General features: G+C 37.7%; 1 protein-coding gene across 1 annotated transcript; it reads left to right on the top strand.

Moving 5' to 3' along the window:
- Positions 1-13,105: 13,105 nt before the first annotated feature.
- On the top strand, positions 13,106-14,029 carry LOC106442498. Its single transcript, XM_013884178.2, has one exon. It carries the CDS (start codon positions 13,106-13,108, stop codon positions 14,027-14,029), a length of 924 nt encoding a protein of 307 aa, XP_013739632.2.
- Positions 14,030-14,035: the final 6 nt, after the last annotated feature.

The raw sequence follows: 14,035 nt of genomic DNA, 5'->3' as shown, positions 1-14,035 counted from the left end.
TAACGAGGAAAGATAAACGAGTATTTTACGAGGAAATCCTTTCGTGGTCGTTACGTGTATTTTGCGAGGAAACACTTTCAAGGTATTTACGTGTGGTTTACGAGGAACTCGTTTCGAGGTATTTACGAGGAAATATAGCGACCTCCTTACGTGGAATATTGACGTGGTCTTTACGACGAAATGATCTACTTCGTGTTTACGACGAAATGATCTACTTCGTCTTTACGACGAAATATATTCCTCGCTAAGTTACGACGAATTAGCGAGGAAATATGTGTTACGACAGATGAGTAACGAACAAACGCGGTTCCTCGCTAATTCGTCGTAAAGCCTCTTTTACGACGAACTCACGAGGAAAACCGCCCTCGTTAAGATTATGTTTTCTTGTAGTGAAATTAGAATGACATTCTTTATGAAACAAAATGGAGTAGTTTCCAACAAAAAAAAATCTTAATTCCTTTTCGTTTTTCGGAATTTCAGATTATTTGATTAATCATATAGTTTCTTGGTCAAAGAAATTCAATAATACATCTTATTTAAATGCAATAATCAATACATATAATTTGTATATATTAACTATTAATTTATCTTAATATTGGGGGCATATATTTATATAAAAATTCAAAAATAATATATATTATCGAATTGTGCATATTTTAAACTACCTCAACTCGAGACCGAAAAAATTATTAATTTAGAGTGTTTATTAAATTATCGAGTATCAATTTATGCATTTTCTAGTGTTATAGTCCTTTTCCCCTTCAATAATTAAGCCATTGTATTTGAGAATTAATAAACCAAAGGCAATTTTCGTCTCTTGGAGTTACTTTCATTTTCTAATCTATACAATTGACAAGACGCATAAACATCGTCTACGTCCTCAGAAGCTGCAGGGAAATTGTAGATGTATGTTTTGAACGACCATACACTACAAGAATACAGCGGTATTCTGACGGATATTCCGACGGAAAATGAAATCCTCGGAATATACCTCGAAATTTCCGAGGAAATTCCGAGGAAACACAAAATTGGGGTTCCTCAGAAAAAACCGATGAATTCCGAGGAAATATTATAGCCGTTGGAGAGCCGTTGGAGGATTTTACAAAATTCCGAGGAAATTCCGACGAACTAGCCGTTGGCGTCGGAATTTCCTCGGTCTGTCGGCAGGATTTAATCTATAAATACAAGCACTCCTCTTCCTCTTCATTCACTCCATATCTTCATCCTCCCTCTTACTCTATTTACACACGAATTTGATTCATAAAAAATATGTCTTCTTCAAATTATTTTCGTTCTTGGATCGATCGACCTCATTTGGATCCGAACACGAGATTGCTTACGGAAGAATACCAACGAGGTATAACCGAATTCATGGGGTTAGTTCACCGACAACCGGAAGCAAAAACATGTAAATTAAGATGTCCTTGCTCTAATTGTAAAAATAGAAAGGTTATTAAAGAGTGAGATGTTTGGACTCATCTATATTTGAGTGGGTTTACACGAAGTTACAAAATTTGGTATCATCATGGGGAAACTGATTATGAACATGGTAGTACTAGCGAACCTCAGCCAGCGGTTAGATTAGAAGAACCAATTAGAACGGATGTAGATTATGGTGTAAGTACTGAGCAGATGGTAAATGATCATTTTAGAGGGGAAGATTTACCCAATGCAGAAGCTAGGAGATTTTATGATATGTTGGATGCTGGAAAGCAACCATTGTACGAAGGTTGCAGAGATGGTCATTCAGCTTTATCATCTGCTACAAGATTGATGGGCATTAAAACAGATTATAATTTGGCTGAAGACTGTGTGGATGCGATTGCTGATTTTGTAAAAGGTATTCTACCCGAGGATAATGTAGCTCCTGGTTCATACTACGAGGTTCAGAAACTCGTAGCTGGTCTTGGTTTATCGTATCAGGTAATAGATGTATGCAGCGACAACTGCATGATTTATTGGAGGGCGGATGAACAGCGGGTTAAATGCAAATTTTGTGGAAAGCCTCGTTATAAAGATACGAGTGGAAGAGTTCCAGTGCCATATAAAAGGATGTGGTATTTACCTTTGACGGAAAGGTTGCAGAGGTTGTATCTGTCTGAACGCACAGCGCAACCAATGAGATGGCATGCGGAGCACTCAACAGATGGTGAGATCAGACATCCTTCAGATGCAAAAGCGTGGAAGCATTTCCAATCAAAGTATCCCGACTTTGCGTATGAGAGAAGAAATGTCTACCTTGGATTATGTACTGATGGTTTCAGTCCGTTTGGCAAGAGTGGAAGACAATATTCTCTATGGCCCGTCATTCTTACACCATACAACCTCCCCCCAAACTTGTGCTTGCGACGAGAGTTTTTGTTTCTCTCGATTCTCGTTCCCGGACCAGAGCATCCTAAGAGATCACTTGATGTGTTTCTTCAGCCACTAATATATGAGTTGCAACAACTATGGGCTCAAGGTGCTGAAACATACGATGTTTCGTGTAAAGAAAACTTTCAAATGCGGGCAGTACTAATGTGGACAATAAGTGATTTTCAAGCATATGGTATGTTGTCTGGATGGACAACGCATGGAAGACTATCATGTCCATATTGTCAAGATAACACTGATGCTTTCCAACTAAAACACGGAAGGAAAACGTGTTGGTTTGACTGTCACAGGAGATTCCTACCACCTGATCATCCATATCGTAGGAGTAGGAATTTGTTTACGAAGAACAAGAGGGTGTTTGACAGTCCACCTCCGGAAATTTGTGGGAAATATTTGAAGATACAACTAAGAGATTTTGGTGCAGAAAGGACGCCAGAAGTCGGTGGACATGAGCGTTTTCCGGTAGATGCTGTTGGAGAACTACATAACTGGCACAAAAAAGTATTTTCTGGGATCTGCCATACTGGGAGGATCATCTGCTAAGGCATAATTTAGATGTCATGCATATTGAGAAGAACTTTTTTGACAATCTCATGAACACGATCCTTAATGTTCAAGGTAAAACAAAGGATAATTTGAAGTCAAGACTGGATTTAGTCGATATATGTGCTCGTTCAGAACTTCATGTTGATGAGAATGGTAGGGCTCCTTTTCCCATATACCGACTTGATGCAGCGGGAAAAGATGCGTTCTTTGATTGGATTTCAAACGATGTGGAATTTCCAGACGGTTACGCATCAAATTTGCGTAACTGTATCGACAGAAAGGAAGAAAAGTTTACTGGCTTGAAAAGCCACGATTACCATGTAATGATGCAGCGCCTCCTTCCGTTCGCCTTCAAGGAACTATTACCACAAAATGTTCATGAAGCAATTGCAGGGATAAGTGGTTTCTTCCGCGATTTATGCACGAGATCAGTGACTCTTGAAGGTATTGAAAATTTGAAGACTAACATAGCCGTGATTCAGTGCAACCTTGAGAAGATATTTCCTCCCTCATTTTTTGATGTTATGGAGCATCTTGTTATTCACCTGGCAAGAGAATTGGAACTTGGTGGTCCTGTGCAGTATAGATGGATGTATCTGTATGAGCGGTATATGTTCCATTTGAAGAAGATGGTGAAAAATTTAAGTAGGGTGGAAGGTTCTATAGTCGCATAGATGATCAATGAAGAAACTTCAAACTTTGCCGAGTACTACTTTCCAGCAGAAGTTCAGACCAAAAACAGAAGACCTGCTCGGCATGATGATAGAGGCGAACGGGCAGCATATCATGTTACGGTTCCAGACATTTTCACTGATGTTGGACGACTTAGCGGAAAACCAAAGGACCGTCGACTTACTGAGCAGGAGCGCACTCATTTGCAAACATATTTGCTCACCAACTGCGAAGACGTTCTTCAATATGAGAGGTAAATAAATGAGCTTACAAATTTTTATTTTAACAAGTTGAAATTTAAATCTTAATTAATTACATTATTGTCATCATATACAGGATTTTCATGGCAGAAAAGCGGTTCGAGTATAGATACGCCACAGAGGACGAACTAGAAGAAATGAAGCAGAGAGAATTTAGTGGATGGATGTTTACTTATGTGAGTGCTTTAAACAAATTAAAATATATTTTATCACATATTTATACTAATTCACATTTATTGATATAATATATATATATGTGCTATTAATAGGTGTCTGCTGGTTTGGCCAGAGGTGAAACATTTGACGATTGGATACGTGAGATGGTCGTTGGACCAAACTTTGTTGTGAAGTCATATCCGAGATTTTGTACTCGAGGATATGCATTCACAACTCAGAAGAGGAGACGTTCGAGTACGACTTATGATGCTGGCGTTTGTTCTGCATCAGGAGATGATGTATACTACGGACACATACATGAGATTTTGGAAATTAAGTATTTGGACATGGTTGGATTGCGCTGTACTGTTTTATATTGTGATTGGCACGACAACACCCCAGATCGAGGTGTGAGAACAGATGCATTTGGTGTTACATCAGTAAATTCGAGGCGAAAGCTGCAATATTATGATCCTTTCATTCTTGCTTCTCAGGCCGATCAGGTAATTAAATGTTAATTATTCAGAATGATTCATCATCATGTGTACTAATTTATAATTTTTCTAAATGTTACAGGTTTGTTATATCAAGTACCCCCGGGTAAGGAACAGAGATGATCCATGGGTTACTGTTACAAGACTCAACCCGAGAGGCCGAGTTCAGGGAAGTTCTGAGCTGGAAGACCCACTACAACCAAGCACATCCGGCAACTTAAGTGCAGCAGAAGATTTAGCTGGAGTTGGCCTTGTAGTCGATTTAACCGACTTTGGAGAGGAAGCCGTCGTTCACGTAGAGGATGAACCAGTGATTGGAGAGTTTCACCAAGATCCAGATTCAGATTCATCTGGTGATGATGACTCGGAAACAGACTACCATTGAACTTATTATTTTTTTTTTTAAGAAATACCGAGGAAATTCCGAGGAACACTTGATATAACCTCTTTCCTCGGATAATAGTTATTTGGTTTATCTAGCAAAGCAAAGCTGAATACGAATTAAAAACTACTCAGAACACAACCAAATAAAACGAAGAAACCATGTGAAAAAAATACGAACTCATAATTAAGAAACCCAAAAAAAAACTCAGTTCAAAATTAACAGAAAATAAGACCATAAAACGTTAGAATAGAAAAGAAAATAAAATAGCCGGTGATAGCTCCTACTCCTCGTCTCCTGCTCCAGATGTTCCTGCATCGTTGGGTCTCTTGGACCTCTTTCTTACCCTGTGTGTACCACTCGAACCAGAACCAGAACTGGATGGAGAGTTGTCCCGATGAACTACATCATCCTTTTGGCAACGACACGGCCTGATACGTGAAATGGCAACCCAGATCTTGTGTAGCATGTCGTTGTTTGTCTTTATGCTCTGATCTCTCCAATGTTGTTGCTGGCGCGAAGTGGCGTTCGGTGGAAGCTCTTGCAGCTTGTACTGGCTGGAGTCTGATGGGAGTAGCTGATGGGGTTGTGAATCATCTGGAATGACTTGTGCAGCCTCATCTTCTCCTTCTTCATCAACCACGCCCTTGCCTTTGGTCTGATATTTTGGCGTGAAGAAGGATGGCTTGTCTACTAGTGCGGTAGCAGGGGGTAGGAACTCAATCCCTAAATCATCTCAAATCCTGTTCCAAACTCGTTGATCACAGACAATTGTGTTCTATTCCATGTTTAAACATCTGTTTCATGCATATTTGATCAAGGAATCAACACGAAAATAAGAAATTCACAAAACCCAAAAAATTGCTCAAGAACACGATTTCAGAATGTGGAGATTCGCGGAGTATACCTGTCTTAGGGTGAAGACGAGTGTAGGAATCAGGTAGAGCTCGAAAAATCAAGTGGAATGGAGCCCAAAATTGTTCAAATCGGATGATTATAGAGAGAGAAAGGGGTAGCGAATTATAGGGGAAATCGGAGGGGATGAGAGTTCTAAGGTTTAGATCCAGAAAAGGTCGGGTTTTGCCTTATAATTCTGTTTTCCGAACAAGCATCGATCAATGCGTTTTTGTTCTATAACGCATCGATCGATGCGTTTTTAAAAAAACATACAAGATTTTCCGAGGACATTCCGAGGAACAATTGAGATTCTCGATCGATCGATGGGATACTCTCATCGATCGATCACAATCTTATGGCCCGGTCCATCTTTGTAATCGATCGATTTGTTTTTGTTCAGAAACGCATCGATCGATGCGTTTTTAAAAAAACATACAAGATTTTCCGAGGATATTCCGAGGAACAATTGAGATTCTCGATCGATCGATGGGATACTCTCATCGATCGATCACAATCTTACGGCCCGGTCCATCTTTGTAATCGATCAATTTGTTTTTGTTCAGAAACGCATCGATCGATGCGTTTTTAAAAAAACATACAAGATTTTCCGAGGACATTCCGAGGAACAATTGAGATTCTCGATCGATCGATGGGATATTCTCATCGATCGATCACAATCTTACGGCCCGGTCCATCTTAGTAATCGATCGATTCGTTTTTGTTCAAAAATGCATCGATCGATGCGTTTAATTAAAAAAAAATTACGTTTTGAAACCCCAAACACTAGTTCCTCGGAATTTCCTCGGAATATTCCGAGGAAATTCCGAGGAGGAAGAGGGTTTCCTCGGAGTTCCCTCGGAATATTCCGAGGAAATTCCGAGGAAATATGGTTTTTAAACTGAAAACAACGTTTTGCCGTTTGAATAACACCTATATAACCCTTATTAAGTGTCTTACGTTCATTATGAAATCAAAAATTTGTTCCTTACCGTATAATTAACACTTTTCCGATTGTATGAACAAAATCTCGCAACATAAGACAAACACTTATACCTTTTAATGAACGGTAAAGGGAATACTTTCAATTAGTTTTGAAATTTTTTATTTCATGGTTTATGCTCATCTATACAAAGAATCCTCAATGGTATGCATTACAATTGTATAAGAAATGAAATACGGCAAAAAAAAATTGATGTTTTAAAACCCCAAACACTAGTTCCTCGGTATTTCCTCGAAATATTTCGAGGAAATTCCGACGGATATTTTACTATCCGTCGGAATTTCCTCGGAATATTTTCATTTTACCGGGCAAATATTTCGCGAAAATTGAAATTATAATTCCGACGGAATTCCGACGGATAATGTCTGTCGTACCCTAGGTTTTATAACCACAAGCCCGTTCTTCTTCCCCATTTCTCTCTTCTTCCTCTGCGCAAATCCTCTCTTCTCTCCGGCGATTTCCCCCTGAAATCCGACGATATCTCCGGCGATCTCCCTCTTCTCTTACACAAATCATGTAAGGACCATATCCCACTCTCTTAGGTTCTATTTGTTAGGTTTCTGTGTGGTTTTGATAGATTTTTTTTAGGGTGATTGGTTAGGATTGTGATTTGGTTGTATAATAGGTTTAGAATTGTGATTTGGTTGAATGATTTGTTTTGTTGAATTGATTTAGAATTTTTTTATAATTTTTTTTTTTGTATTTATAAAATCGATTTTTGTATATAAAATCGATTTTTGTATTTTACAAAACGATTTTTCTATATAAATTCGATTTTTTGTACTTTACAAAAAAAAAATTTCTATATAAATTCGATTTTTTGGATTTTACAAAACATTTTAAATATCTATAAAACTTTTTTTGTGATTAAAAACTATTATTTGGGATTTAAAAATATTTTTAATATATATATATTATTAAAACATTTTTTTTGTAATTATTAAACTATTTTTATTTATTACAACTATTTTTTGTTTATTAGAACTATTTTTATATATTTATTAAAAATTTTAAATATATATAAATCTTTTTTTGTGATTAAATTATTTGGGATTTTTTTTTTTTTTTAAAAAATTAATTTATATATTTCTGTATTTATTAAATATATTTTTTAAATTTACAGGTCTCATGATGATCAGACCCGGCCTCGACAGCGTCGTGGTCGTGGTGGTACGGGGAGCCAGTCTCGGGATTCCAGCCATTTTCAGGATTCCCCTTCGCCCCACAGCTCCAACCATACATCTCCCTCTGCTGCACCCGCTCCTGCTACTCTCGCTCCCGCTGCTGCATCCGCTCCTGTTCCTCCGGGTCCTCCGGGAGTGATGCGTGTTGCGGAGTTGGTTCAACAGCCCGGTCGTGACCATCTTCCGTATCTCACTCCGTATCCACATGGACGGGGTCAAACATGGTAATTAAACATTTTTTTTTCTTTAAATTTGGATTCATTATTAACCGTTTGTTCTTTTAATAAGGTTCAACCGATTCGGGAACGGGATCAGCGCATGGATCAACCGTATGATGTACTCGGCCCTCGACAGTGGACATCCGACTTTCACTCACTTCCCAACCGACAAGCAGGTTCTGTGGTTTCGTCAGTTTGCGGTAAGTATTCTAATTTTTTACTTATATTTTTAATCTTTAATATAAATTTTCTACTAATTGTGTTTTTTTTCAGCAAGAGTTCAACTGGAATTCCGATGAGACGCTCTTTATCTATCACCACTTCGTCCATAAAATAATGGACAACTATGGGAAGCAGATCCACGAGTGGAAGAAGAAGTGGGAAATCAATAAGGTTCGATTTAATTTATTAAACCATTTTTTAATTTATTAAACTATTTTTTTATTTATTAAACTTTTTCTTTTTTTTTTATTAAAAGGTCACAAAGTCGATGAACGACACGGTCTGGAAGGAGTTGTGTGCGCATTGGGATAAGGAAGAGACGAAAGAAACTTCTTCCACCAACTCCACCAACCGCAGGAGCGACCGTAAAGGGAAGGGCATCTACAAGCATAACTTGGGTGCTCAATCTATTGCCACTCTCGGAGATCGCATGGTAAGTTCAACCGCTTTTTCTTCAATTATTTGAGTTTCAGAATTTAAATTTATTGTGCATTTCTTCTAATTTCTAATGTTTCTTTAATTTATGTTTTTTTTCAAGGCGGAAGAAAATGATGGCGAGCCGGTTGATGATCTCGCCCTAATGAGGAGGGCGTATACCAACAAGAAGACCGGCCAGATTGATGACGGTCTTGTGAGGGACGTGGTCGACCTGGTCCAAACTCAGGTGGTAGACGAAGTGTCTCAGCTTCAAACCGAGGATGACACTTCGACGGCTTCGACCAACTTGTCCCGGTTTCGAATCAACGAAATCGTTGAATCCGTAAGTTCTTTGTTTTTAAAAGTTCAATTCATTTATTTCTTGGTTTAAATTTCTAAATTTGGCTTTTTTCTATTCAGTCGGTTCCAAAGAAGAAGGGACGTTTGGTCGGTTTGGGTCGTCGCACCCGGTCGGTTCCCTCTTCTTCTGCACCACCGCCCTTTGTTGATCCAGAAGTACTTACGACCCAGTTGAAGGACAAAGATGATCGTATATCTTTGTTAGAGACCCAGATGGCGGCTCAACAGGCGGGCTATGAGGCACAGAGGAGGCTGAACCAGCAAATGATGGAGATGATGCAGAGGATGTACCCGAACGAGGTGTTCCCGGACGTGCCAGACCCGTAGTTTTTTTTTTTCCACAAACTCGGAATGTTTTATTTTTATTTGTGAAACTTTGAATATTAATTAATATGATTTCAATTTTACTTTTAATTTCATATTTTCGAATTTAAATTTCAGAAATTTTATTTTTTTTTAAAAATTAATATTTTTTACATTCCGAGGAAATTAATTATATTTTTCACTTGATCGATCGATGCGTTTTTGAACAAAAAAGCATCGATCGATGCGTTTTTTAAAAAACGTTCGGGCTATACCGAGGGACAGGTTCCTCTGTTTATTCCGAGGAACTTTTCCCTCAGTATATTCCGAGGGACAGCTCCCTCGGAAAATTCCGAGGGAGCTGTCCCTCGGAAAATTCCGAGGGAGCTGTCCCTCGGAAAATTCCGAGGAACTGGTCCCTCGGAATATACCGAGGGAAAAGTTCCTCGGAATAAACCGAGGAAAAGGTCCGTCGGTATACTCCTATCGATCGATGTATATATGTCCAAACACGCATCGATCGATGAATTGCCGAGGAATTATACCGACGAAGTTCTCCCTCGGTATATTCCGAGGACATTTCCGACAAACTAGTGATCCTCGGAATTTCCTCGGAAATTTATTTCCTCGGAATTCCGTCGGAAAATTCCGAGGAATTTCCGAGGAAAAAAGAAATTCCGAGGAATTATTTCCGACGACGTGTTTCGTCGGTATGTCGTCGGAATAACGATATTCCGACGAAATTCCGACGATTTTTTCCCTCAGAATCCTTGATGTTTTCTTGTAGTGATATTCCAAAGTTTAATTAATACAATGATAATGACAACCAGTAGTCCATCACACATGTGCTTATACAAATCACATATATATACATAATACATGCCGGTATATATAACTAAGTCGTATTTATATATGTGGTGCATAGATAGATAAAAATGTTTGGAGAAGAGAGAACAACAAAGAAACAGAAGACAAGTGACGGTTTGAAAGAACGTACTGATGCAATTGCAAAGTGCAACCACAAAACATTCACACTCGTGCTATCTCGAGAACATCTTATGTTTTAATATTAGCTAGTTATTAATTAATAATATCAAAAGTAAACTGTCTCAACATAGATTGGACTTTCATCCAAAGATGTTCGAGTTCACACAATGCGACCAGCACAAGTTTGTTTCAAACCCACGTTGTTTGACCCATCTTCACAATGTTCGATCTTGCAATTAGCAAGCAGCTTACAAACAACAATTGAATTACTCCAAAAAAAAATTGTATTACTCTCTTTTTCAAGACATAATTAATATATTACTTAAACCCCATAATCGAGCATTGTTAACTTAACTGGTAATTAGTTGCCATCTAAAAGAGAAAATTTGTAAGATTGTAAGTTGGAATACTGACGACGAGATATAATTTGTTCTAGTCTCCGGTTTGAGATGAAGACCCATAACTTTTGCATTCTAAAGAAAGGTTATGAATATGTAATGAATAGGTCACTATATATACAACGTTTCTAAATACATGTGTTTTTTTGTAGACTTATCCACTTTACATGCAACTTATATAACGGTGAAGAGGTGTGATATGGTTCTAAGCTTTTTTTAACCCGCTTTCACCATTCTCGTTCAACAAAAAATCCTAGAAAAATGTGGTGCGGATTGCATCATTTAAAACTAAGGAAAAAATCAGAACACGTATTTGTAATGCATGAGAAAATCTATCTTTTTGATTAAAATGTGATATTATTTACCACAAAAAAAAATTCTAAAAGGTTTGGTCCAGTGTGACCTAACTCTAAAGAGCAAGACAGTTTTCAAACAAAAAAAGCTAAACAACTTTTCTTTCATTATATAGAGGCTACAATTTCTGAGATTATCAGCCAAGAAACCATGAGATCGTGTTCCATCTTGTGAGAGCTTCAGTCGCATCATCTGCATCATGTGGAAGCGAAATCAGCCCTATTTCGAATCTTCTAATGGATAATAAGAGCCAAATACAGAGAAGGAAGTCTATCATGTTTTTACCCAAAAAAAAAAAGGAAGTCTATCATGACATCTCTCATTACTCGCCTTCGAATTACAATACATTACATACGAGGCAGTTTAGAGTTTTTTTTTTGATAAAACGCCAGTTGAGATATGAAAATATCATATATTAAAATTTTGAAGTATTTGGGTCTCAAAAATATATGTGAATGTTGAATTATAACTCACAATAATGTGAATAAATAATTTTAAACCCGAAATATAAATTTACAACTCGCATATCACGTGGATTATAATCCATTCAACACAAAAACCATCAAATCAAACAATTATCATGTATGCTTCAACAGTGTAAACCCTATTTTAATATTATTACAACGAACATAAATGATGTATCACTTTACAATCACATGATTTTCTATTAAAAATACATTAGAAAAAAAATATCCTTTGTGTACTGTCTTAAAGCGTATGCATTTTTTTTTTGTAAAAGGTCTTAAAGCGTATGCATGAATCGGGACATCGATGAAAATTTAGCGAGAAATAAACAGGAGCAAACAAGTGCAAACGAAAATGTAAACCCAAAATAAACAAATATATATAATATATATACATACACAAATCGATAACCAGTATATATATGTGCAATTTTTCTATATAACATAAAACAATAAAATTTTGATAAAAAACAAAAAACAATAAAATACACATTGATGTAGATGAATAAGAAATTGGGTTTATAACACTGTTGTCAGAGAGAATAAGAAATTGGGGTTACAAAAAGAAAAAAAAAAAAAATTGTGGTTACCATTCCCAAGTAATATGTTTCTGAAGCAGAGCCGACATGGAGACGAGACCACCGAAGCAACTGCTGTCTTAGATCACAACTCTCATCTCCCAAAGCCATCAATATATTATCCCCACAAACACCTGATTATCTATCAATTATCAATATATTACCTCTCTCCAGATATAGATATATATATATATATTTTTTTTTTTTTTTTTGTATAACATAGATATATATATATATGTTAACCCGCAACAACGGTATGTAAGATAGAGCAGCCTCTATATTCTTGATTTATGCATATTACTCATTACGTTGATGCACATTGGCTTAGTTGGTTTCCTGGTCACCAATAGCTTCACATACTATTCACATTTCGAATTCTATACTTCTATATATTCACATTTATATTTGATTTCGTTGTGGGTGACACAAAAAAGAAGGTGTATACAACTTGTGTTTCTAGGACTGTTAATTTCAGAAAAGTTTACTGATAACAAATGATATAATTACCAAAAGTCTCAGGTGAGAAAGGACTCTCCCAGACACTACTCATAAATCAACGTCTCCAACGTTTCAAATTAGTGACAACGACATCTCAGAGAAGTTCCGTTTTTGGCAAGTATCCTCCGGTCCTTTATCTGATCTCACTTGGAAACCCTATTTCTTTTCTGGAAGTAGCATCCTCCGGAGAGTTCACCTTCTACAGATCTCAAGCCTTTCCATATTCATCATCGAAATTATCTTCTTCTGCTCCATCCTGATACCCACGAGAGAGTTGAAGATACCACATCTCAAATCCTGTTACTCACCGAGCTGATCTGAGCAACAAACCTGCAAGGAAACATGCCAAGACGCTTGTCAAGAGAAGAAAAGGGGAAAGGTCCGATGTCTGAAGATAAAGAAACTCACATAAAAAGAATCAAAGCCCCTAGTGTTGATAACTCTGCTCTTATCAAAGAAAACGCGAAGACTCTCATTGGACGCGTCACCAACCCACATGAACAAAGAATTTGGGCTCTCATTCCAGCCTTACCTCGCAAATGGCACCTACTGGGAAGAGCCACAGGATCAGATCTAGGTAATGGCTGCTTTCAGTTCAGATCTGAGAAAGAGGAGGAATTACAGAGAGTGTTGGATAACGGTCCCTACCACTTTGCTTACTGGATGGTCATCATTCAAAGGTGGGAACCAGTTATATCGACAACATTCCCTTCACAGATCTCTTTCTGGATCCGCATCAAAGGCCTGCCTCTTCATTTCTGGCTTGAAGACATGGTATGTAAAATAGGGAAGGATCTAGGAACGCTCCTAGACCATGAACTCACCAAGACGACAACAAGAGTTAAAGTGCTAGTTGATGGGCTAAAACCTCTGATAAAAGAAGCAATCATAGAATTTGACTCAGGGGAAGAGAGTCTTATCTACCTGGAATATGAAAAGCTAGAGAATCACTACTCCTCTTTCTACTCCCTCTCACACTTGAAGAAAGATTGCCCTACAAACTCAAGGGAGACACCACAAGCAGAGCAGCTACAGGATAAGGAAACGTCAAAACATAGAGAGGTTTCATACTCTGAGATGGAGGAGGAATGTCACCGTGGTAGACAAGGAGCTCCTGAGCAGCGTAGTAGAAAAGTTACACCCTTACCACCAAGAGATGGCAGATCTATGCCTACTAAAGACCTGAAAGCTGCAGCTTTCCATGAAAGGATTGACCGCCAAGGAACATCTCCCTTGGAGAGGAAAAATGGTGGAAAGTGTACCTGAACCTCA

Source organism: Brassica napus, chromosome C6 (assembly GCF_020379485.1).
Source record: "Brassica napus cultivar Da-Ae chromosome C6, Da-Ae, whole genome shotgun sequence".
Taxonomy (NCBI): Eukaryota; Viridiplantae; Streptophyta; class Magnoliopsida; order Brassicales; family Brassicaceae; genus Brassica; species Brassica napus.
The sequence above is the reverse complement of the archived record's forward strand: the minus strand, read 5'-3'. Positions and strand labels throughout refer to the sequence as shown.

Bases quoted from the DNA above. Each gene is read 5' to 3' on its own strand.
- LOC106442498 (XM_013884178.2), top strand. From the start codon at position 13,106: ATGCCAAGACGCTTGTCAAGAGAAGAAAAGGGGAAAGGTCCGATGTCT.